Source organism: Herpailurus yagouaroundi, unplaced genomic scaffold, assembly GCF_014898765.1.
Source record: "Herpailurus yagouaroundi ecotype Mexico unplaced genomic scaffold, PumYag 186, whole genome shotgun sequence".
NCBI lineage: Eukaryota > Metazoa > Chordata > Mammalia > Carnivora > Felidae > Herpailurus > Herpailurus yagouaroundi.
This window is the reverse complement of record NW_024412417.1, coordinates 16,313,706-16,338,165: the sequence shown is the minus strand read 5'-3', so window position 1 is coordinate 16,338,165 and position 24,460 is coordinate 16,313,706. Positions and strand designations below refer to the sequence as shown.

The following is a 24,460-nucleotide window of genomic DNA, read 5'->3' as shown; positions in this document are numbered from 1 at the left end:
ATGCATGAAGTCATTTCGTTCATTCAGTATAGGCTAAATTTACCCAGGATCATTCTCATCTAATATCTTGGGAAAAAATAGCAGGATGACTATAAATCTCAGCAGACCTTGATGCACACAGAAATTTGGTAAATCACTCAAAATGAAAAAAATATAATTTAGCCTATTAGAGGCTTGATTGAACTAGTAATTTCATATAATAAAATACTTTCATTAAATGTCACTTAACTGCCAGATTGGAACTATTGAGCTTAGATTTCAACTTGCACCAACATCTGGAGCAATACTCAGTATTGATAATCCTGATTCATGGAACAATTTGCTCTAATTTGTTTCATTATGCAGCACATATAATTAGAACTACTGAAAATAAATATTGCAGAGTATTTAGTTAAGGAAACACTGTAAAGATAGTTGATTGTATACAATTAACAGCTCAAAAGAAATTACATTTTGCAACTGTTTTGAGCTATTTTAAAACTGGGTAAATGTACAATATATATCACATTAAGAAAAATAAACTCAGGACAGGAGAACAGTTTAAAGCCCTTGATCAGTTATTTGATCATGTTTCTTAAAGAAAAAAATGCGAAAAAGGAAAAGATGACCAAAAACATAAGACTGTCATATGAAGTGACACACATGGGTGCAGAAAACAAAATGGGCTGGAATTAAATTTTTATTCATCTCCGTATCTGCACATAAAGATGAATAAAGGCAGAGAACAGGTCTGCACGCTTGGGTTCTATATTAAACCTAAACATGGCTGACATTTCTTGACCACCCCTCAGCACTAGTTAAATGTTTCGTGAACACCACATCAGCCCTGCCATGCAATGTTATCCTTGTATTTCAGAACAGTAAGCCAAGAGGCAGATATGTGAGAAGATGCCCAGGCATAGTGCTAGCAAGTGAAACATCCAAGAACTGACCCCAAGTCATTCTGACTCCAGTGACCATACTCCAAACCTATTAGGATATTACAGTGAATCTCTATTGATGATCAAGCAACAAAGATAGCTGCTTCTCCTCTCCATATATAATAGGCCTTGTTCCTTCACTATGTTTACATATTAAAATGAAAGATTTAATGGATATAATATTTAGAAGCATTATTTTTCTGAAGGTATACTGTTGGACTTGGAACTCAGTAAAATCAACTACACATAGATGCTTAATCAATTACCATTACTCGCTGACGAGTTATAAAATTAGATCTTGGTTTCATTCTTTTTACCCTAACCTACTGCAGTATCATTACATTTGCTAATTAATTGCCTTCAGCACATTATTTCTATTTAATAACTAAAATATGTCACATTTGTCAACTTTTAGACCCTTCATCTTCCGAGTTTATCTCAGGAAACTAACTCTCATTTTTATGGTAATGTTTTTATCTAATTCATTTTTAATCTTTTTACTAATGAAAAATGAAATGATTAAAAAACAATTTAATCGAATATGAAATCTCCGAATTACTTTTTTTTTTTTTAATTTTTTTTTTTAATGTTTATTTACTTTTTTTTTTTTACTTTTTTTTTTCAACGTTTATTTATTTTTGGGACAGAGAGAGACAGAGCATGAACGGGGGAGGGGCAGAGAGAGAGGGAGACACAGCATCGGAAACAGGCTCCAGGCTCTGAGCCATCAGCCCAGAGCCCGATGCGGGGCTCGAACTCACAGACCGCGAGATCGTGACCTGGCTGAAGTCGGACGCTTAACCGACTGCGCCACCCAGGCGCCCCTCCAAATTACTTTTAAGAAAACACGATTTTTCCCTTCACAATGGGGACTTGCATCTTTCCCTTTCAATATATTTATTCTCATGGAAAATTTATACACAGAACTTTATTTTGATACTAATCCAACCCCAGCTTCTTTGTGATTTGAATGGAAATGACTTTATTGACCATTGTTTTTTATTTACTTCTATTTTTGATTCTTATATGTTTGAAATCAGTACTCTACGTAGCTTATGAAAAATGGCATGAATAATTAATAGCCAAGATAATAATGACAAGTTTGTTAAGATACTGCTTCAAAAGCTTTGTTGGTAGGAAAAGGACAAGAAGACAGAAAAGGATGCTAGGAAGAGAATTACAGACAGAGCTAGGAATGCATTTGACATCCATTCATTTACTTGCTAAATTCTTTATTCACATACTTTTAAATAGAAATTTCAGTGTATTTTTAGCAAAGCACAAACACACTTAATGGAATAACCACTATATATATCCAGAGACCAATTCATAAAAAGATGAAACAGAATAAATGTCAAGCGGTAACAAAATCTATAATATTTCTAAAATTATGGCTATGGAGTTAATGGTTTTCCATTGCAAGATTAAACTCTTTTGTTGCTCTTTTAAAAGATATCATACATATTTTGTGGGCCCTTCCATTTTCCTTAGTCTAGGTTTCAGAATCAATGAGAGCCCTATAGGGGGAAATTGAAGGTGTTATTGAGCAATATAATACACAGCACAAATGACTCGGGGAAATGCACCAGAATATAGTCTTTCGAACACATGAAACAGAATCTTCAAATCCCATATTAGGTATTGTTGTCAAGGTGGTCAAAGCAGCAGCTCTCCTTGCTAGGCACAAATAATTTCAAAACCATAAACACCTTTTCACCCAAAGTTAGACATTCCTGTATAAATTAAAGATTTGCCACATATTGAGAAAGCCACTTTTTCAGCACAAATAGCAGCAGTGTTTGCCAGCAGTCATGCAAGAAAACAGCCCTCCTCAACCCTGCTCCTTTAATCCATGTAGTTCCTATCAATATTAACCTCTTATAGAAATTCTTGTACAATAAAACTGTTGAACTTTCTTGACTAAGAGTGTTACTGTAGCTGTTAGTCATCCCTATAATGTATTTCGCAATCAGCTAAATCATCAAAGTATTTTTTAACAATGAACAGTTCAGAAGTGACAGATCTACTTTCTTGTTCACACTGCTTATCAGAGAATAGATATCACATATGTTTTCCAGGTGCTTCCTATAGTTAGGATACCTTCACAGAAGCCGCTCATGAAAGATAAGGTCATAAAAGAGATGAAAAATGTGTGAGCTTCATACACTTATGGTTTTATCATCAGACAAGATAGCTTTGGTTAAAGGACTGTAACAGTCAAAAACAGAAAACTACAGCTTTGTATTGAAGGGCGAGGACATTTAAGTTTACGATTCAGTTCTGGTTTGCTTTGCCTAATAGCCTCACGATATTGTTGGGCTTAAAACAACTGTTTGGTTATAGATTCATCAAACAAAAGCATCATGTTAAATTAACACTGCATTGTCAAAATTATAGATATGGTTATGTCGCCAGATACAAAAATAAAAATGTACAATTATTATCCCTTTTTGCCAATACCTAAGAAGATAACCTAAACATTTCAACCATTTGATAAGAAAAGGTCCATTATTCTATGGACCTCTATAATGGTGTCTGACTTAAGTCTCCCTTAGATGTGCTATAAGTGTATAAGAAAATGTAGGGTTTTGCCATATTCTGGATAGTTATATTCAGTAGACAGTTATTTTTTTTTAATTTTTTTTAATGTTTATTTATTTTTGAGACAGAGAGAGACAGAGCATGAATGGGGGAGGATCAGAGAGAGGGAAACACAGAATCCGAAACAGGTTCCAGGCTCTGAGCTGTCAGCACAGAGCCCGACGTGGGGCTCGAACTCACAGACCACGAGATCATGACCTGAGCCGAAGTCAGCCGCTTAACCGACTGAGCCACCCAGGCGCCCCTTTAGACAGTTATTTTTAAAAATGCATGCGCTCTCCTTAATATGTCACTGTTTTGGCAATAACCTTTTATCATATTCCAGAACATGAGCAATTAAACACGTCAATAGAAGAGAGTCCACATTTATCTGATTATGAATTTTCAGACACTGGATTTCTGGATTTCAGACAATTGTGGATGACAGTGGTGACAGCCATCCAGAGCTAAGTCTGCTACCTGGAGAAGAAACTCCTCTCTACGGTTAACGGGTGACCACCATAATTTGTGGCATTCTATCACAGCCAGTAAGAGGAAATTATTCAACACACTGATGTTTATGGTAGCTATATTACATAAAAGTCACAGTGTTAATAACTCAGGAATAAAGGACAGTGATTTATAAATTATTTCTACAGTCTTAAACACTTACCCCATATTTGAATATCATCTCCCATGTGAAAAGAGCTTTTCACAAAGTTTAAGTTCACTAAAGATCTGGTGCATAAGGGAAATATCCACATGTGATAAAATAAGGCAAATTCTCAGCAGTATATCATTCAAAAATTTCTGCTTCTTATTACTTTTCTCTATGGACACTTGAAAAAAATCAATATGTAAGCCAAGTGTGGGAGAATAAAAAAAAAACCTACTTTAAAAAGATTTTTCTAAAATGTGTATCTCAAAGCTTGTATTTAACGATTTTTCCTTATTGTCTCTTCCCTTTCTCCCTACCTACCCCACCCCTGCCCCCCCCCCAAAAAACCCTCACTGAACTATTATATTCCATTCAGAAAAGGAGCACGTGGGTGCTGAAGCGTCCAACTTCAGCTCAGGCCATGATCTCACGGTTCATGGGTTCGAGCCCCATGTTGGGCTGTGCTGACAGCTCAGAGCCTGGAACCTGCTTCGGATTCTGTGTCTCCCTCTCTGTCTGCTCCTCCCCCATTCATGCTCTGTCTCTCAAAAATAAACATTAAAAAAAATTTTTTTAAATAAAAAGACAAAGAAGAGGATCCTACACAGTTAAGGCATTTCTTGCTCCAAAGAAGAAAGTAATGCATGATAATCTGTAAGTGAGGATACTCTCAACTGTAATTTATCTTTTACAGATCTGTTGTTGTATTATCAAGAAACCGTCATTCCTTCAGTCTGCTGGCTTCGGTCTTCAAGATTCAAACCCAGCATTCATTTTAGGAAATCATCACCATCAACAACAACACAAAGTAAAGCCAAATCTCACAGTCTCTGAAATGGTCTCTTTAACAAGCCAGCCCGGCCTACACAGAAAGACCAAGCCAGTTTAAGATGATGTCTGAACACTGCTTTCCAAAGAACCTTATTGTTTATTCCTTCCTCTTTAACAAAATGATTTTTCCAAAGAGGCCTCATAATCCATTTAAGAATATGATTCATAAGCAATTACTCATTACCATAGTGTTCCATTACTACAATATAATTTACTAATTACAAACAGACTTTATTCAAGCCACACATACAAAGTGCTAAAGGCCAGCGGAGAATGAATATTCTGGGACAGCAACCAACAGCTTCAGTCTGTATCTGAAGGCCCTTTATCCAACACTAGTTCAGATACCTAATGACAAATGACTCTCAGAGCTCAAAACTAGGGGATAACAGTTATTTCTGCAGATAAACCCTACTTTTCTACTGCTTGCCAATTGAAATTACACCTTACCCCCATTTTCTGTCTCTACTATGGCTTATGGGAAGCTCGGATTTGCATTTAATGCTTCAGCTTTCAAGATATCTGTCTTCCTATTTTATGCTCCTTCTCGTCATTTCCTACCCTTCACCTTAGGGTCACTGTCATCTCTCTGGCCCACACCTATTTCTCCAGGGTCAACTCACACAACAATCTCCATCGCCCTCTTGGCATGTTCATCAGGCTCTTGCCAACCATATGCTGTTCCATCTATCTGAAACATTATTACCTCTTTTTATCTAATTAATGCCTATTCAGCATTAGATGCCAGCTCAAGTATCGTATCCTTAAAGGATACTTTCTCTGACCTTCCTCACTAAGTCAAACCACCCTGTACCACTTGTGTGATTATTGTAGTAATGCCTGCCTCCCCACTATCATGTAAATTCCAGAATAGCCAGAGGCTTCCCTGTGTTTACTTACATGGTATCCACAGCATGCCCCACAATGTCTGATATAGCACATGTTCGATAAATATTTATCAAACTGGATAAAGTATGCATATTGAGTGAACTGACTGCATAATGCTTTGAGTCATTAACCCAATAATCAAGTAAAGGCATATAAAATCTATGCCCTTTGCATAAGCTGAAAACCCTTCATAGTAACAGAATTTAGAGCTGGGCATGTGGCCGCCTGATCATAAAGACCACATTTGCCAGCCTCCCTTTTAGTGAGGTGGACCACTCATAAGACTAAGTTCAGGACAAGAGAATAGAAATAGGAGAGTTTTGTGGCAGCTTCCAGGAACCTATCCTTCTAGTTGAATCTAATCCTGATTAAGTTTGCATATCTGTGCAATAAAAAGGGAAAAAAAAATCTTCTAGGTCACATCAGCCTCATTCCAACTCAGATCCAAATCTAGCTTCTACCGCCAGTGGAGAGAGAGTCCCACGTATGCTATCACAATACCCATTCAGACTCTTTTTACCACAAGGTCTCCCCACACCACCTCCTCCCTCAGGGCCAGCAAGAGGTCCTTGGCTGCTGGTGATAACGCAGGAAAAACATAGATAGTATCCACAGCATCATCCAGATTTTTAGAAGCGTGGGAGAATTTTTCCCCTTTCTGCTCTAATTTTTAACACGGCACTTTCATGAGTGTCTGTGGTCTCTTTAGACACAGGGTGACTTATCCCATAATGATAACAGATTTGGAATTCAGATATCTAAATACCAAGACATTTTGGGAACCTTACTCAAGGTTTTCTAAAAATGATGAATTTGAAACCACACTTCATGCTGGATAATTGCTATCTCCTCTGAGCTCACTCATATTGACCAAAGGTACTAATGGGGGTTGACTCAGGCTTTCTGGAGCCTAAAGCTTACACAGTTTGGGAGGCCCTCCATAAAAGAGGAATACAAAGCCATAATTAGAAAATTAGGTGCAAGGTCTTGGAAGGAGTCTATGCAAGTGAGGAGTTCTATCTAAAGCTCCACTGAGCTGCACTGAACTATCCTGGACGTATCATTTGATATAAAAGTAGCTAAACAATTGCCAAATACACGAAAATGGTAAATTAATGTATTTAATATTGCTCTGGCAATGTTAAGTGTAAAGACAAGGTTCACATTTCATGTAAATGTTCAAAACTCCTTCCTTTTATTAGTGATCAGAGTTTTTATGGCTGCTTCAGAGGTTCTTCTGCACAACTGCCAATATTACAGAGAAAACATCATTCTTCTCTAAGTTGGATTTTCCTTAGGATACAGGCTATTTTCCTTGTCCATTTCCTTCAGTATCACTCTGTATTTTTGAAGAAATGTTTCTTGTTATGAGTTCCTGTATTTCAGCATTCCCTTTGGTATTCGGCCACCAGGACAGGATAGAGGCGCCCAAGACCCAAGGATTAAATGAGGCAGGTATGTGCTGGTAAATAGCACAATACAAGGAAGCTTGAGAAAGAACACACTCCTTCCTTTATCAGCTCAAACTTAACATTTTTTCCACTCCTTTTAGATATTCCTGGTCTCACTTAGTTCATGTTTTCTTTTCCTTACCAGAGGGCTGTATCTTTAAGAAACGAGAACATTCTTTATATATTCCCCTTTTTGCCTCTGTACATGTGTGGTCTGTGCAAACACTCACACATATCAATGCTTCTACACCCAGAAACAAGTAATATAGGTTCTCAGTGTTGTTTAACTAGACTGGACCACAATCCGCATTGAAAAAAAGCTTATCTGAATCAAAAATATACTGTCTTGTGCTAATGCTGTGCAACAAGAGAAATTATATCAAATCCTATTGTTAAATAGGTAGGGGGGCAAGTGTTTTATGTATCTGTAGATTTCTACCTTGATAAATCACTATCTTTAAAAATAATCCTTAAAGAGACCTTCCTTTCTCACTGTCAGAAAACTATAATCGCAGCCTACTGTCTGTGCAATTCCACTCTCCATCTCCTACATACGTAAGACATGGTAAGATACAGCCACTGTCAAGTTTCAGAACAGTTCCTTGTCTAATCTTTCCGCTTCTCCAGATCTCTGATACAGAACCTGTTAGAATGTATTGCTTACTTTTCCAGTTCCTATGTTTATCTCACTTCCACTTGTACCATCTGCTGCACTGCATTTCCTTCAGAAAAGTGAAAAGTTTCCACGGTGCCCAGAGCGTTCCCTGCAAACAATGCCCTCTTCCCCTCTTCCTTCCTTTCTCCGCTTTTTATTTGGTCTCATTTTGTGTTAAGGTCAAGCTGTTTTAAAGAGGTCACTTTGCAAACATTTCTACAGGGCTGAAATTCTGATCCGAATAGTTTTGATGGATTTGTAAACATTCCTGCCATTTGTTACTGGCTTCTGCCCAAGTACGCACATTTTGGGTTGTCCCCACTCATTTCGATTACCTGAAAACAACTTCGCAAGAAACGGGCAGTGAGAAACTGTGGCTTATTTCATGCCACCCAATGCGGGTAACATAACCATCCAGTTAGTATAATGAGTCTAAAGAGCATTCAACATAGCCCTCTCATTATGTCAAAATGCCAACTCCACTCACTGCTAAGCTAGTTTATGTTGATACAGAGTCTTGAAAGATGTGACAGAGGAGGCTCTAAATATTTTAAGCACACCTCTCATTCCTTGAACCTTTCTTTTTTATTTCTTTTTCTTTTTTTTTTTTTTTAATTTTTTTTTCAACGTTTTTTATTTATTTTTGGGACAGAGAGAGACAGAGCATGAACGGGGGAGGGGCAGAGAGAGAGGGAGACGCAGAATCGGAAACAGGCTCCAGGCTCTGAGCCATCAGCCCAGAGCCTGACGCGGGGCTCGAACTCACGGACCGTGAGATCGTGACCTGGCTGAAGTCGGACGCTTAACCGACTGCGCCACCCAGGCGCCCCTATTTCTTTTTCTTAATATATCCCCTTATTCCTGACGGACACATCAGGCTTGATACGTGTTTAATTAGAGAATGCCAGATTAAAAATACCTTGGAAAAGTTAGCTTTATACTTCATATGCCCAGGCTTCGTCAGACGGGTTCCTGTTCTCCTACAAGAATTACACTGATGGGCACCAGAAAACAAAAGCAGTTCTCTATTTTCATAAGTATAATCACCTTAGTTTTCATTTAGTATTAACCTTTAGTAGTTTTGTGACTTTGACCAAGTTACTGACCCTCTGAAAGTCACAGGGGAAAATAGCATCTACCCTGCAGGACAGTAAGTTGATTAGAGATGATTCACGTACAGCAAGATGTCTGACTTTCAGGAGCAGTCAGCAAATGAAAGTTGTTATTACCATTATTATAATTATTATAATTGGTACGTAGTCTCAATGCCAATCTCTGGAATCTCATTGAACTACAAAAAAAAGAAGCTGAAACAGCAATCTGCAATCGTTATCAGTATTTACTCCATTGGTGTAACACATTCAGTTATTTTTACTTGACCTTTTAAGAACAACAAAAAAATGACTGACTTTATTACTGTAATTAAATTCATCCTACCACAGCTTTCATTTCCTTTTACACCTTCTACATTTAGGCCTACCAGAGATAAAGATTATCCCACCAGGTAGTAGAGAGGCAAGCTATTTAATACTTCCTGTTGCTTCTTAAGTAATAATCAAAACATTGTGAGAAATTTTATGTACTCACAAGGAAATACAAATTTTGTATTAAAAGACACAGAGCTTTGGAAGTCTTACTTGGTATAAACCTGAAATACGTTAGTGCAGAACAAAGGACATTTTCTCAAATCATTTATACTGTTTAAGGATAAAAAGTAGAAGAGATGCAACTCCTTCTAACAGATCAGTTTCTCTAAAATGATAACATTTTATCTAAGATCATGTGACCAACTGTCAGATTCAAGATGGAGAAGACGTTAACTCCATATGATTAAAATAAATTAGCTTCCCAGGGTTCTCTAATGCTAATGCTATGTTCGTAACGTAAATTTTCCATAAACAGAAAAATAAATTAAGAGTTAGTACATGTAAATGACTGGCAAATATTAATGTACACCTGTATGAATTGTTATGTATATATACATATATTTTAATTAAAAATGGCTATTTATACAATTACAACTTGATCAAAACTACTTCCTTCAAGGAACATGGGCTCTTTATTCATCCAAATATCACTGAGAAAATGTAACAATAAAAGGGCTTATAAATAGGTAGTTCTCCTTTACAGTACTCAGCTAAAATTAATGATTAATTCAGTATCCAGATTAAAAGTGAAAGAAATCAAACAACATAGATGTTTATTAATACCAGATGTCTGTATATATATACACGTATATATACATATATGTGTGTGTGTATACATATGTGTATATATATGTATATACATATGTGTGTGTGTATATATATATATATATACACACACATCTGGAAATACTACATATATATAACATATATAGTACCATATATATATATAGTGTGTGTATATATATATATACACACACACACACACACACACACATCTGGAAATACTACACATATATAACATATATAGTACCAGGAGGTTAAATAAATTCTTACTCTTCCTGTGACTTGCAACATTTTAGGGAAAACAACCAACTATAGTAAATTTTGCAGGTCAAAAAATGTTCTTTCACTTACAAAAACCTTACACATAAAACCAAAAAGGCGATTCCTCTAAATGGCAAAATATGATTTTGTAAGTAATTTTCCATTTTTATTATCAACAACAATGCTGATGTGAAATAAGAATATAACTAAAATTTGGCCAAATATCTCTTGGCATCTTAAGTAGCCAGGTACAAGCAGAATGAAATAAACTTTGTTACAACATGAAATTATTTAATAAATTATAAGAGAATTTGGTGATTATATATCTTATCAAGTCTTAAATATTTAACAAATATCTTTTGTAGATTGCACAATGAAGATCTGTTGGTGGTCAGCTTACAGACAAAACAATAAATTGAGTTGATCATATGCAAAAAAGTGGTCTACATAATCATATATGATTCATATAAATGATATCATCATGAGTCATTCCAACACCACATAAAATCAATCATTTTGATTTTGTTGAAATTATTATGATGATATATTTGGGATCAGAGATGACGTAGACAAAGCCTGATCTGACTCTTACATATAAAACACTAAGTCGTGGGCAAAATCTGTACGCCCTCTGGTCCATCAAAACCAAGAAAATGCTGACTCCCTGTAAGAACAAACTGCCTTCTAATGCTCTCTCATTTTTTCCAATAACTGTAGTTTTAGAAAATATCTTTCAGATTGCAAACAAAAACTATGTTTTGGAGATTTTAACATGGCCACAAAAGAGTGATAGGTATTATTTTTTTCTTCCAGTCTCATGAGATAAAAATACAAGCAAGGACATAAATACAGCCTCTATGTCTCTATTCTTAAAAAAAATGCTCTGCATTTTGCATTGTTACATGACTTACATAAGAAAATGGTAAGGATTTTAAAATAAATGTTACAAAAAAGAAGTACTGGATCCAGGAAAACAGATCCAGGTTTGCCAAGGAACAATAATGTCATGTGGAGGGAGGGGGAGGTGGTGCAGAAGGAAAAAGGGAGGTCCGTGCCAAGCAAAGCTGGGGGCTGTTCAATCAGCTCTATCAGGGCTCCATCAGTGTCTCCACTCCAGCCAAATCCAGAGAAAACAAGGAGTCAAAGATTCAGGTCAATAAGCTTATAGGCGATTTGCACAAACAGTTCCTCCAGCAAGGTAAAAAACAAAGTCATATTGGCTTTTCTTTTTTATTCCTTCTCTTTGAACTCCCTGGTCCAAACACACCCTGGAAATGTCAATGTTATATGCAAGAATTTTAAAAGCTCAGCTTCTTAATCCCGTTAAGAAAAAAGGAACAAAGTTGCCTGTAAGATCTCCTTCTTTATTGAACTCAAAGTGATTATGGAAGAGCCGCCTTTTGCAAATTCTGATTCCAGTTGCCCAAGCATCAGAGGAGGCAAAAACATGTCATTAAAGGCAAAAGTGAGTAGGAAAGAAAGCAACCCAATTGAGAAGGGTTTATGAAATACAAGTAAACAGACTTTCTGAATTGAAAAAATAATAATAAAATAAAAAGAAAATAGGAAACGACACAGTGTATATGTTGGACACTGGGTTAGATGAAAAACAAGTAGTTACTACTCCCACAACCAAATCTGCATGAAGGTGCGGGTTTTTTTCTTCTTTTCGGTATTAGGAATCTAGATAACATTTTTGTTGCTTTACTTTAACATGGGAAAGGGGGATTAATGCAAATAATCTAAGCTTGGATTTGTTACCAAAGAGAAATCGTACTTTTCCTCAGTTATTTCTTAATTTTTAAACTAAACTACCAAACTACATAAACTGATAGAATTAAAGGGAATGTGGGAGGACATTTCAATGAGTCTGGCAACCTACCGGCAGAAACAGTTAAGCACAATGATAAAACCGACTCAGATACTCACGTCTTCTACTCGTTATCTTTCTGATACAAGGATGTCGCATTGTGGAAGGGAGCAAAGTGACTCATATAATTCTCAAACACCCCAAACTGCTCTTCCGGAACCGACATTAATGAGCTACAGATGGAGTCTCATCAAGCCCTTGGCTAAAGGGATGATTGTGATTGGGGTTATCTGTATCCCCTGACAGCTTCCCCAAATTGCTTGTTTCCATTTCCTACTTTAACCTCTACTTTTTCTAGGCCTTTCTTTTCTAGGTATGTACCAACCTGTCATGACCATGCCTCTTCTCCCACTTACACCTCAGCTCTCCTCTGTGGCTCTCTCAAGCTTTCCATAGTGGTTGTGAATCCAACAGATTCCTAGAGCAAGTCCCACAGGTAGGACTACACTTCTCCTACTCCCCAGCTCTCTGCTGTCCTCTTCTGGTTTTCCTGCAACACTAACCTCATAGGTACAGCAGATTCGACCCGGACGGAGTACCTGGAAGCTCATTCCCTTTCCTTAGGTCGCTGCTCAAAGTTCGCTCTCCCATCATTCTTACAAAATCTCTGTCTTGCGTGCGTGCGTATGTGCACGTGAACGCGCGCGCGCGCAGACACACACACACACACACACACACACACACACACACACACACACCATTCTATTACCCTTACCTATTTTGCTTTCTAGTGCTCAACATCACACATCATATTTTACAATGTGAGTCTGCTTATTTATTGTCTGTCTCTTCCTGAAAATAAGACTGACTTTTGTCTACGGCTGTATCCACAGCACCCGAGAAGTGGGTCTGGTACACACAGATGCTTAAAAATGGGTTGAGTTGTATTGAATTTATCTATTGAACTGCTTCTGCCAACCTGATTAAATATCTGTTTATGTTTGCTTTTGGTTTGGTATTAATTACTTCTGGGGCTAGAGTTAAATCCAAGTCTCAGTAACTCAGGTTTTATTCTGTTTTCTTTAATATGCTTTGCATTTTTCTATTTTCAAATTTCTTTAAACTTGAAGACCTCTAATATTAGTTCGTCTGTCTAGGTTAAGAACTTCCCCTAGTGATTTCTCTGACTATTCTCCAAACACAGATCCTATTATTTAAAGAAAGATTTGTCTCTCTTCCAAAATCAAGTCTGATGGCATTATTTTCCTTTTCAGCCTTTGTTTAGAGATGATATCAGCAGGAAACACTTGGTAAGGACCCTCACTACCTTTTCTAGATAATCAATAATTCAAAGTTCACCTACATATAGTTTCTTTGGAGTTTTCCTTTTTGAATAATAGTCGATTCTCCTAGCCTACAGTGATGTTGACCTGACACTTCTCTTCCTGTTCACATATCCTGTGACATTCTCTTGGAATATATCCCAAGACATGTTTGCTTAATTTCAGTCATTAACAAACTTGGGTATTTCAGTGAGTAACTCCTCCTGCAAATAATCAGTAACAGTAACCCAGTTTGACAATGGCTCCCTATCAACCCCACCAGGAAACTTACTGTCTCTGGGTTTATCCAAGAATTGCTAATATATGAGTTCCCACCTGCCAGCAGTAACATACTAGAAGCTCCCCCAGTTGCTCTGCAGACCACCTATGTTTCAATTTGTATTAGTTTGCTTAGTTCTAAACATGCATTGATGCACTTCCATGTTTACTATATAAACCAGAAGAAAGGCAGAAAACAAATCACTGAAGCATATAATCCAGTACCACAGGAAACGTGTAGCACTTATGGACCCAGCCTTGATGTCTTCGTCATCTGTAAATTCAAGGAAATAATTCTTGCTTGTTTCCTTCCTCTTGGAGATACTGTAAGGCAAGATGCCAAATGATCTCAACTCAGTGCACAAAAGAGGATGCAAATTTTAAGTATCGCTTTATAGTTTGCTGAAATTTTTAGAATCTAAGGAGAGCAAGCAACTTTAAGAAGAGCATCTTTCAATAAACAGTTCATTTCACTCATTCAAAAGATGAAGAATAGAAATGTGAAACATGCAACTAATTAATACAAAGTAAAAAGTGACCAAAGAAACTTCAACAGAATTGTCACGTTCCAATTTTAGGCCTGCAACTCTAACAAGGGTTTATTAAAGGTGATCTTTCCCGCTTCTAATTGTGAATATTTAAGGCTTAGATTCACATGATTTAGAATTTTGCACATCTAAACATTGACATAAAATTCTCACCCACATTTTGACATTTCTGTGGAATATCACATTATGGGAGTGATTTGGGTCGTATTTAATCACATGTTTTATAATGACCAGCAATAATATTAATAAATGCTTTGAGACTTGTAAAAAGGTCTGCCCTTTGACAGCAAGGAAATAGATAATATCCATATGGAACTGAGGCAAATACCACAACAAGAAGTAGAGAATCATTTTAAACGCTGAAAATATCCTGTGTAATGTAGAAGCTTAATTTCAAAAGGAGGTAGGAACTTTTATTTATGAAAAGCTATGTCTTCATAGATGTACCAAGAGGGCTTTCTTTACCATTTTTTAATAAAAAGGAAGACTACAATGGCATATGGTTCCTTTTATACACAACGCAGTCGCTAAAATATGAATGAAGATATACTGAAATTATACGTGTGTCCTCAGTACTCTCCACTCACTACCCAAATACCTTGTTTGAAACACTTAAGATATTCTTTTTTTCTTTTTAAGTTTATTTATTTATTTTAAGAGAGAGAGAGAAGCAGAGGAACAGAAAGAGAAGGAGAGAGAGAGAATTCCAAGCGGGCCTGGGCTCACAAATTTTGAGTTTATGATCTGAGCCCAAACCAAGAGCTGGACACTTAACTGGCTGAGCCACCCAAATGCCCCAAACACTTCAGAAATTCTAACTATGTTTTTGTGATCAGAGTTTTTAAACTGTTATCCTTTGTTAAGTGCAAACAAAACATCTGATGTTCAAAAGTGTTACCCCTGGAACTCAGTAAAGGAACCATGTCATTGCTAGATTTTAATCATGGCTACTAGATCTTTAGATGAAATAATAACCCAATATAACATAATCCAAATAATCCAATTTATATTCAGATAGATAGATAGATAGATAGATAGATATACACAATTTTTGAGTTGTTATAAATGACTTAAAATATATGCAAAAATATGTTTCATCACTGAAACATTTTTCTTCAGGTGAACAGTTCTTATACGCTCCTTCATCCTGACAGTGGCATCATTAACCATTGAAATACTTATACTCTTTTAATGCCAAACCTATCTTCTTCCCTACAATTGGAAAAAAAAAAAAAAACGTAATTGTGTGTCATTGAGACTAATATGTGAATTTCTACAGAAAGATTAGTTTCTAATTTTCCAGAGAGAAACTTTTCTCTTCCTATTGTAGCTAATCAACTTAAGTGAAAAACAGATGGAATCCCTACCATGACCTCAAGGGGATACAATATCTGTCAAAGAGCTGGCTCTCTTTTCCGCCAGTTCCTACTGACTTCAGTGAAAATCTCCTGGTCTCACATTTTATGAGAGTAAAATAATGAAATTTTTTCCCTATTAAATAAGATGACAGCAATCTGCAATAGTAACAGTAGTATTTATCCTGAAAAATATTATGTGAAAATGACAATTCTTTTTTCCACCCATCATTACTTGCTAGTTTCAAACTAAACATTAGAAAGTTATATTTATACTATGTAATACATTAATTATAGGTATAATTTTATATTAATTCATTTTAATTATATATTTAGCTATATATATACATATATATGTGTGTGTGTGTATATATATATATATATATATATATGTGTGTGTGTGTATATATATATATATATATATATTTTTTTTTTTTTTTTCCTCCCCAGATACTACCAACTTAAATTTTGGAGTTTTATATTCCTTTGTCAAGCATAGCCCTTAATCAATCATCATCCCAAAATGTAGTCTAGTAATAACTATCACTACTGCTTCTCTGGATTAATTATGTTGGCAAAAATGGTCTGAATCCACACATTGTTTTTTACAAGAACAAGAACAGTAAATGGTACACGCTAACTATTGATTCCTTCTATTTACTGTAACATAAGGCATGTGCTCTACAATGCACTTAAGAATATATTCCCTGACAGGGGCGCCTGGGTGGCTCAGTTGGTTAAGCTTTTGACTTCAGCTCAGGTCATGATCTCACCGTTGGTGAGTTCAAGACCCGCGTCGGGCTCTGTGCTGACCACTCAGAGGCTGGAGCCTGCTTTGGATTCTGTGTCTCCCTCTGTCTCTGCCCCTCCCCTGCTCATGCTCTGTCTCCCTCTGTCTCAAAAACAAATAAAAAACATTCAAAAAAATAAAAAAAAAAAAGAATATATTACCTGACAAAGAGGGAAAATGAGAGGTCTGCAAATACAGATCTAAAACCTTCATTTCCAGCCAGCTTTTACATGTATTGCCGTGGCTACTATAATCAAGAAATGGTTCCAGCATCCAGAAGAGCTAAGCAAAATATTAACTTGGTCCGAACTAAGTCAACACTGGCGAAGAAGGACTACTCTGTCCATATCACTCTCATTTTCAACCAAAAGTCTCCAATGTAGGAGACAAGGACCAGGTTCAAAGTCACCTTGAGGCCTATGGGAGTTAAAGATTGAGGAGATTTTCTAAACTTCAGGGTGGCCAGGTGCTAATGCCGCCATTCCATTTCCATGGTTTTCAAAGTTCTACTGACCACAGGGATAAGCACTGGCTGACTTCTTTTGTTTCTAACACACTAGCCACAGGAGAAAGTCATACTGGGACTTTAACAATATGTATCGAATATATCTGTGGCCACTAGGATACCTGTGTTGGCAGGTTATGTTTTTGTTTTTTGTTTTGTTTTTCTGGAAGCTGTATCATCATTCTTAATTTTAGGCCATCAAATCTAATCAACAGATTTACACACACACAAATTTTTTTCTCAAAATTTCTCTGCCTGAAAAATACACACGTCCAAATAAAAATGGTTCGTGCACAAACACAGACAAATAGAGATAGACACACACTCATCCATGCCCTCTAAGAAACTGTCATAGTAAAACTGGCAAAATCAGCTGTTCCAAACCAAGGAAGCAACCTAACCATTTGTGAAACTGTGTGCTGATGCAGGAGATGATAGAAGATCCACCTCACTTGCAAAGACAAAACAATTAAATTAGAAAAAAATAAAAAAAGAATCATGAGAAACCTTAAATGCACTTTTGAAAAACACAGACAAATGAATACATATGCCCAATGAAGACACAGTTACTGGTGAGGCCACCTGACTCCAAGTCAAGTTTGGAAATAAACTGACACATATTGTCTCAGGTATTTCTTCCAGCATAATGTTAATGTATTAAAAGAATATCTAGACTGGGAAAATATAGAATATCTGGGACTTATAGATATAAGATATATAGATATAATATATATCTAATATATTATATCTATATATCTTATATATGTATATAAGATATATAGATATAATATAATTCTTATATTATAGAATATAGAATAGACTGGGAAAATAGAATATCTAGACTGGGAAAATATTTTTCCTTTTGACACTATCTGAAAGAGTACCATCCTCAGTTATAGAATGTCAAACACCTAAAGCACTCAAGTTCTATTTTTATTTTTAAAGTAAACTCTCATCCCACTGTGGGGCTCATACTTACAACCTGAGATCAAGAATCGCATGTTCTCCTGAATGAGCCAGGCAGGTGCCCCTAAAGCATCGAGTTTTTAAAAGAAGTGAGCCAGAACCTTGGGGCTGGAACTATCTGCCCATTCAATGCTTATACTCAGGGCCTAATTCAGTGCCTTGCAAACAACTGACATTAAATAAACACTTGTGAAAGATTAAATGAATACATGATAAAAATGAAATCTATTACAATTGGCCAATCAACATGAAAGTATTTTTTAAATATACAAAATGACTTATTAAAGTGGAATTACTTCTTTTAGCCCTCAAAATATCATTTTGTGTTTAAAACATTCTACATTGTATTTTCAGACTCTTGAATTTTGTATCGGCACTTTGAGCACTTATCGTGCACTCTATCAGTGCATTTTTTAAAGTTTGCAAAATCACCTGAGTAAATGGACTCCCATATTGCATCCAACCATTAATGATTACCTTTGTTACAAAAGTATTCCACTTCTTCACAGCTCAGATTTTCAGGCCCAAATTCTGTAGAAAAGCTTTCCTCCAATGGAAAGTCCCCTTTTGAGATGATGTCTGTCTCCTCTGATGGACACTCTTCTTCTTCCTCTTCAATGGCATCTTCTAGCGGCCCTTGAAAAAGAATCAGGGACACTGTACCAAAAACATCCAAAGAAGCTAGTGAAATAAAATCCTTTAATAGGGTATTTTGGTTAAATTGGTGAGAAAAAAATGTATTCTATGAGTGGGCCAAGCAATATCATCAAGGGGACTTACACAAGATAATGCCACCCTCATATTCACAAGAAACAATTATCTATAATGAGAAATGGAAGGAAACCAGTGCCTGAAGTTACTACATAGAAAACAACCTCCATCTTCAACCCTTCCCCACCCCCAACTCCAAGACCAAATCTTCTTCTCTCTCTCTCTCTCTGTCTCTGTCTCTCTCTCTTTAATTCTCTCCTGAAGAGCAAAACTGTGCACTTTATGTTCATGTGTTAGAATTAACTGCCTGGTAAAGAGTACAAGTCTCTTTTACATCGTTGTACAATTTTACCTGAGATTTTAATAAAGATTTAAAGTAATTGAATGCATTTTAATTGAACTGAGATTTTAATAAAGTCTATACTTTTAAAAACCCATCTTAAGAGTGGATTCCAAGAAAAGATTTCATTATATGTGTTTGAGGCTTGAAGAAAAATTACATATTTCTCTCCCTGATGAAAGCATAACCCTATTCATAATTAATTGAATTTTTTCTGAAATGAAAAGTAGTTTTCTAATGAAAAAATGTAATTTGTATTTATGTGATACTTTTTCAGTAATAAAAATACAACTCCCTTAGAGTGAATGAGAGTGAGGTGCCCTACATTAATGGACCTATTTTATTGAAAGGAAAGGGAGGGCTAGCGTTGTTCAGATGGGTCAGAAGTGGACTACATGGGGATACCACATGGCTGGTTATGAATTCCTGACCGCCCTAGAGAAGAAAAGTGTCTGACTCATTTTACTAAGCAGAGGCCTGCATTTGCTCCTTAAAGAAGCGATGTGGCATTTTATCCAAAGAACACAATTATGGTAATTTGTACTAATTGTCACTCACATCCACAGTCTCATCAGACAGGCTAAATACTTAACGGGTTTAGGTAGTCTCTCTCTTACTTCTTAGAAATGTGCTGGAAAATTCTCTGGGCCAAAGAAGAAATCTCATAGATAATTTAAAATTGTGCACAAAATGCAATTTTTCTGTATGTGTAGGCAAACAAGAATAGGTACATACAGCACAATATCTGGTATTTTCCCAAAAGCAAATTTCTAAAGGGCAGCATTCATAAGACACACTTCCATGAACAAAATTAGTTCGTTGCATGGATTTAAATTAAGGGACATCCAAGCAAAAAACTTCTTATGGAGTTCTTTGTCCTTTTTACAATTTATTTTTTCTCTTTTTCTTCAAAATAAGAAATGTTAAAGAAAAAGAATACGTTAATTTCAAACACTCTGGTAATGTGTTTTCTTATTCTCAAGGTGGAGGGGGGAAAAAAAAACCCATGGATTTTTGCACATACTGCCTTCAAAAGTTACGGATCTCATATTAGTTTTTACCTCTTTTTTATTATTTCACTTTTAAAAGTATAATGTTTTAACTCTTAAAACAATTACATCAAGTAGCAAGTATATGCAAGGAATATATAAAACAGTAATACTGTAAAATATAATCATTAAAACACTTATCTGATACTTCTAATTTTTAATGCTGAGTCTAATGAAAAATTTAATAGAATATCCTCCATATTTTTTAAAACATCTTAATTGTAATAACAATTCTGGTCAAAATAAGACATGTGAAGCTGTCTCATTTGTGTTTCATGTGTGATTTCAAAGCACTTTCTTATGCTATCTTTAAAATAACCCAATGAGGTAAGTATGAGAATTAATACTATTTTTACTTTGTGGATCTGGAAAGCTCAGGAAGTTAGTTAATCAGAATAAGGTTATAAGCTAATAAGTGAAAAAATTGATGTGAAAATCCAAGATTTTTAAATACCTTTTATTAATACACCATACTACTACACAAAGTATTCTTCAGTAGTTACAGACTGATTCCTTCATAAATAAACTTATAAAACACAGAAGTCTTCTGAAATGCTTAATTCATATTAATGTAAATACTCATAGATGCTTAAAGGTCTGTCTCTACAAATTGAAAAACCTCATGTTGCTTTTCTCAGATTACTGAGAATATATCTTATAAAATATTAGATTGCCCCTCCAGAAAAAAATCAGGAAGATCTTCTTATAGATTTTATTTACCAAAACTAAAATAGTTGGTTCCTAATATTTAATGATTTTCATAATTTATATCCATACTAAAGCAATCTGCAAAGAAACTGCTTTAACATCAGTTTTAACAAAAATGACAATTTCTAGAATATGAAACTCTGAGTTTTGCTAACAAAAAATAAATCTCTAATTGTTAAATAACTATTTTAAATAATTCATATACATTTTAGTGAATTTCTTTTTTTCATCTCTGCTATGCATCATAAAGACAATTCATACATATTTTAAGAATGAAATCAATAGTAATAAAAATGCTTTCTTTTTTAAAAAATTAAATTCTGAGCATATATGCTAACATTCTTAGAAGGATTTTTATTCAAGATAGTATAGGGGCGCCTGGGTGGCGCAGTCGGTTAAGCGTCCGACTTCAGCCAGGTCACGATCTCGCGGTTCGTGAGTTCGAGCCCCGCGTCGGGCTCTGGGCTGATGGCTCAGAGCCTGAAGCCTGTTTCCGATTCTGTGTCTCCCTCCCTCTCTGCCCCTCCCCCATTCATGCTCTGCCTCTCTCTGTCCCAAAAATAAATAAACGTTGAAAAAAAAAAAGATAGTATATAACTGAGCAATTTTTAAAATATTCAATGACAACAAATTGGCTCTAATGGTACATGAAATTCAAACTTAATAGTTTAAATAAAACTTAAATGGAAAAACTTGTGTGAACACTTGAAAGGAAAAAAAAAGCCACAAAACAATGATCTGTGCTTAATAAACCTGTAACCAAGCCACCCGTTTTCGAGATGTATATGTGTATATATATGTATGTATATATATATATACATACACACATATACACATATACACACACCTTATTTATCAAAGCTTATCATAAGATCTTAATTGATAATATAATGTTCTATATTCTGTGGGCTCTTTTATTTTATATGCTGGCTATCAATTCACAATTTCAAACATATAATTGAAAAGAAGCACTTATTTTCAAAAACAAACTGCAAAAACCCAAACCAAAGGTGAGAAAGTCTTGAGATCTTCATTCGCAATACATGAGATCTCATTGTCAATATTTAAAACAGGCCACAGGAAGGGGATTTAATGACCAACTTGTATTTCTCCCAAAGCAAGTGTCAGATTTATATAATTTACTGTACTTTAAAATGTGAAATTACTAACCATTCCTTTTGCCATGCTATCTAATCAGGCTCTGGCAAAAAGGCTTCTCTTAAAATGCATAGTATTTATGGTTTAAGATCAGATCTCGCTCTACTGTCTATATTGCATGCTTCTTTAACAGGAAAACCTTACAGATAATCGGTGGCCATAAACTAACATTTTAAAAGGGTAAAAGACACTCGAAGCACAAGTACAATTAATAGCACCAATGAAGGAGGGAATGAAGGAACCTCGTGTATATGGATTAGTGGGCACAGAAGTCCACTTCAGAAAAATCACCACACATAATTTGACACAAATAATAATATCTACTCAGAAAAGGCTCACGACTGAGCTCCATGTGCCCTCATGGAGAAAATTACTTCTGATTGAGGCCACTTGGCAGGCAAGTGGAAGGAAATCTGAATTTCAGCTCTTCAACTGCCTCTGATTTATAGATATTCAAACACAGTTGCCAGAATTAATAGTCTTAATATGTATAAATATAAATATTTCCCTCATTTTAAAATGCTAATAATTAACTGTACATCCTAAAGCTATGAATACAATGGTACTATATGTTGGGCCCATAAGGTTGTTATTCGTCTCTCAGAATGGGAAGGCATCCTCCCACATTTTATACTGGATGAATAATACAGATTACTGGGAGATTCTGGTGAGTACAAAGTACTACTTCCTTTTTCAGAAGGGGAGATAATCGGGTACTTGGGAACCCTCTAAATGGACCACAGCTACCTTTGCCCTCTAGATATAAAGCTGAAGGTAAGAAGGGTTGTGCAGATTCGCACCCCCTGACAATACTGACGGCCGTCTAATGCATGGTGCAGCCTTTCACTCAGTCATTACAAACGCTGCACCAAAGTGTGGGAGAATTTTTCATTTGGTGGTTGTTTCAGTGATCCACGGTTGGTAAAGGGCAGGTGGGAAGTTGAAGATCAAGTAGTCCTACCTTATACACTGGTGATATAGTCAACGAATAAAATGAAGATAAAGAATTGTATTTGTATGGTTACGAAGCAGTTTGAGGAATACTTACTCCCCAGGTAAATGAATTTATATTGGTGGTTAAAGAAATCCCTGAAACCCATCCATAGCCACTAAGGTAAGAGCTAGAAGGTGACAAAGAACACTTTAAGAAAAAAAAAAAAAAAATATATATATATATAGGAAAGATCCTATATATAAAAATCCCATATATATATATATATATATATATATATATATATATAGGAAAGAACACTAAAATATGCAACACAATGAGGACATTCGAGAAATGGTAAGGATCAACACAGTAAATATTAAATCAAATATATGTGTCTTTCAACATATGTTGTCTCGATCAATAACTTCCTACCTTGGCAGCATACGATAAATTAGAGCAGTCCTCACCTTAATGTCAGATTGCCTTCGTTCATATAAATTCAAAGCACTTCAGAATGAAGCACCCAAGAAAGAAATTAAATTATACAGAAATTAAAATACATTGCCAAATACAAAGAGGAGAAAGAAATGCCAAATTCTATGGTTTTGGCATGCTATCCCCCCAAAGGGGTACCTTCTCTTAAGCACTCACTGGCATTAATTTATTAGAAATTATTTTAGTTTGGTTTTGCGTGCCTTCTGATTAAAACAAGAAAAACACGTTGTCATAACAGAACTACAGAGAGCATTCAGTCTCCCCTCCATGCATTAATATTCTAAGCATTCTAGAGGCTGCACAAGACTAGCCACCTAGCAAAATGAGACTGTTTCAGAATACTGGGCAGCCTTGATTGCAACTGACAGGTGGGAAGAAAGTCACATTAAAATATTATCATTCCCAATAATTACAATAATCCATCATCGCGTGCTCCGAAATTCTGCTAGGTGAGTTTCTTCCAAAAACACACAAATATTTCCAAACCTTTTTAATTCGTTGTTTCCTAATGTATGTCATTTCAGGTCATTTTTATATCTGATAGTATGATTAATATTAAAGCTTCCATCACAAACTTTACATCATTTTACTCACACACAGAACAAAGACTATATACCAATGGAATAATGGAATAAACTCCTCAAAATCTAAATAAATTAATGAAAATGAAAATGGTATTTTCCCCAAAGTTGACAAATGCTGTTTAAAATCATTTGCAAAATATCTACTCAGACAAAGAAATGAGAAGGCATGCAAAACCTTCTAATATATATAAAACATAGGGATCTCTAAATGGGACAATTTAAGCAGGAATGTATACCACGCTTTAATTAGCACCTATTAATCGAGCCACATTTATCACATGATGCTACCTCCCAAAAGGTAAATATGAAAATATAAACTTGCAATAGGCAAATCCCGGCTCACGTTTAATACCCAATGCACATGTGTCAAAATTCTATACAGGCATGCTACATTTTAGTTGATGGGTAAAAGGAGTTAAAAGAGAACTTTCCATTCCGAAATTACGTTACAT

The 24,460-nt window shown here is 35.6% G+C and overlaps 1 protein-coding gene across 3 annotated transcripts in view; it reads right to left on the bottom strand.

The window, feature by feature from the left end:
* The window catches only part of ZFPM2 (zinc finger protein, FOG family member 2), a 475,034-nt gene that overhangs the window by 358,357 nt on the left and 92,217 nt on the right, over positions 1 to 24,460 (bottom strand). Inside the window, exon 2 of one of the 3 annotated variants that reach the window (XM_040494229.1) lies at positions 18,507 to 18,665. The exons of the other annotated variants lie outside the window; for them this stretch is intronic. Coding sequence (XP_040350163.1) covers positions 18,507 to 18,665 — 159 coding nt within the window. The remainder of the gene's footprint in view (positions 1 to 18,506; positions 18,666 to 24,460) is intronic. 3 annotated transcript variants of the gene reach the window in all.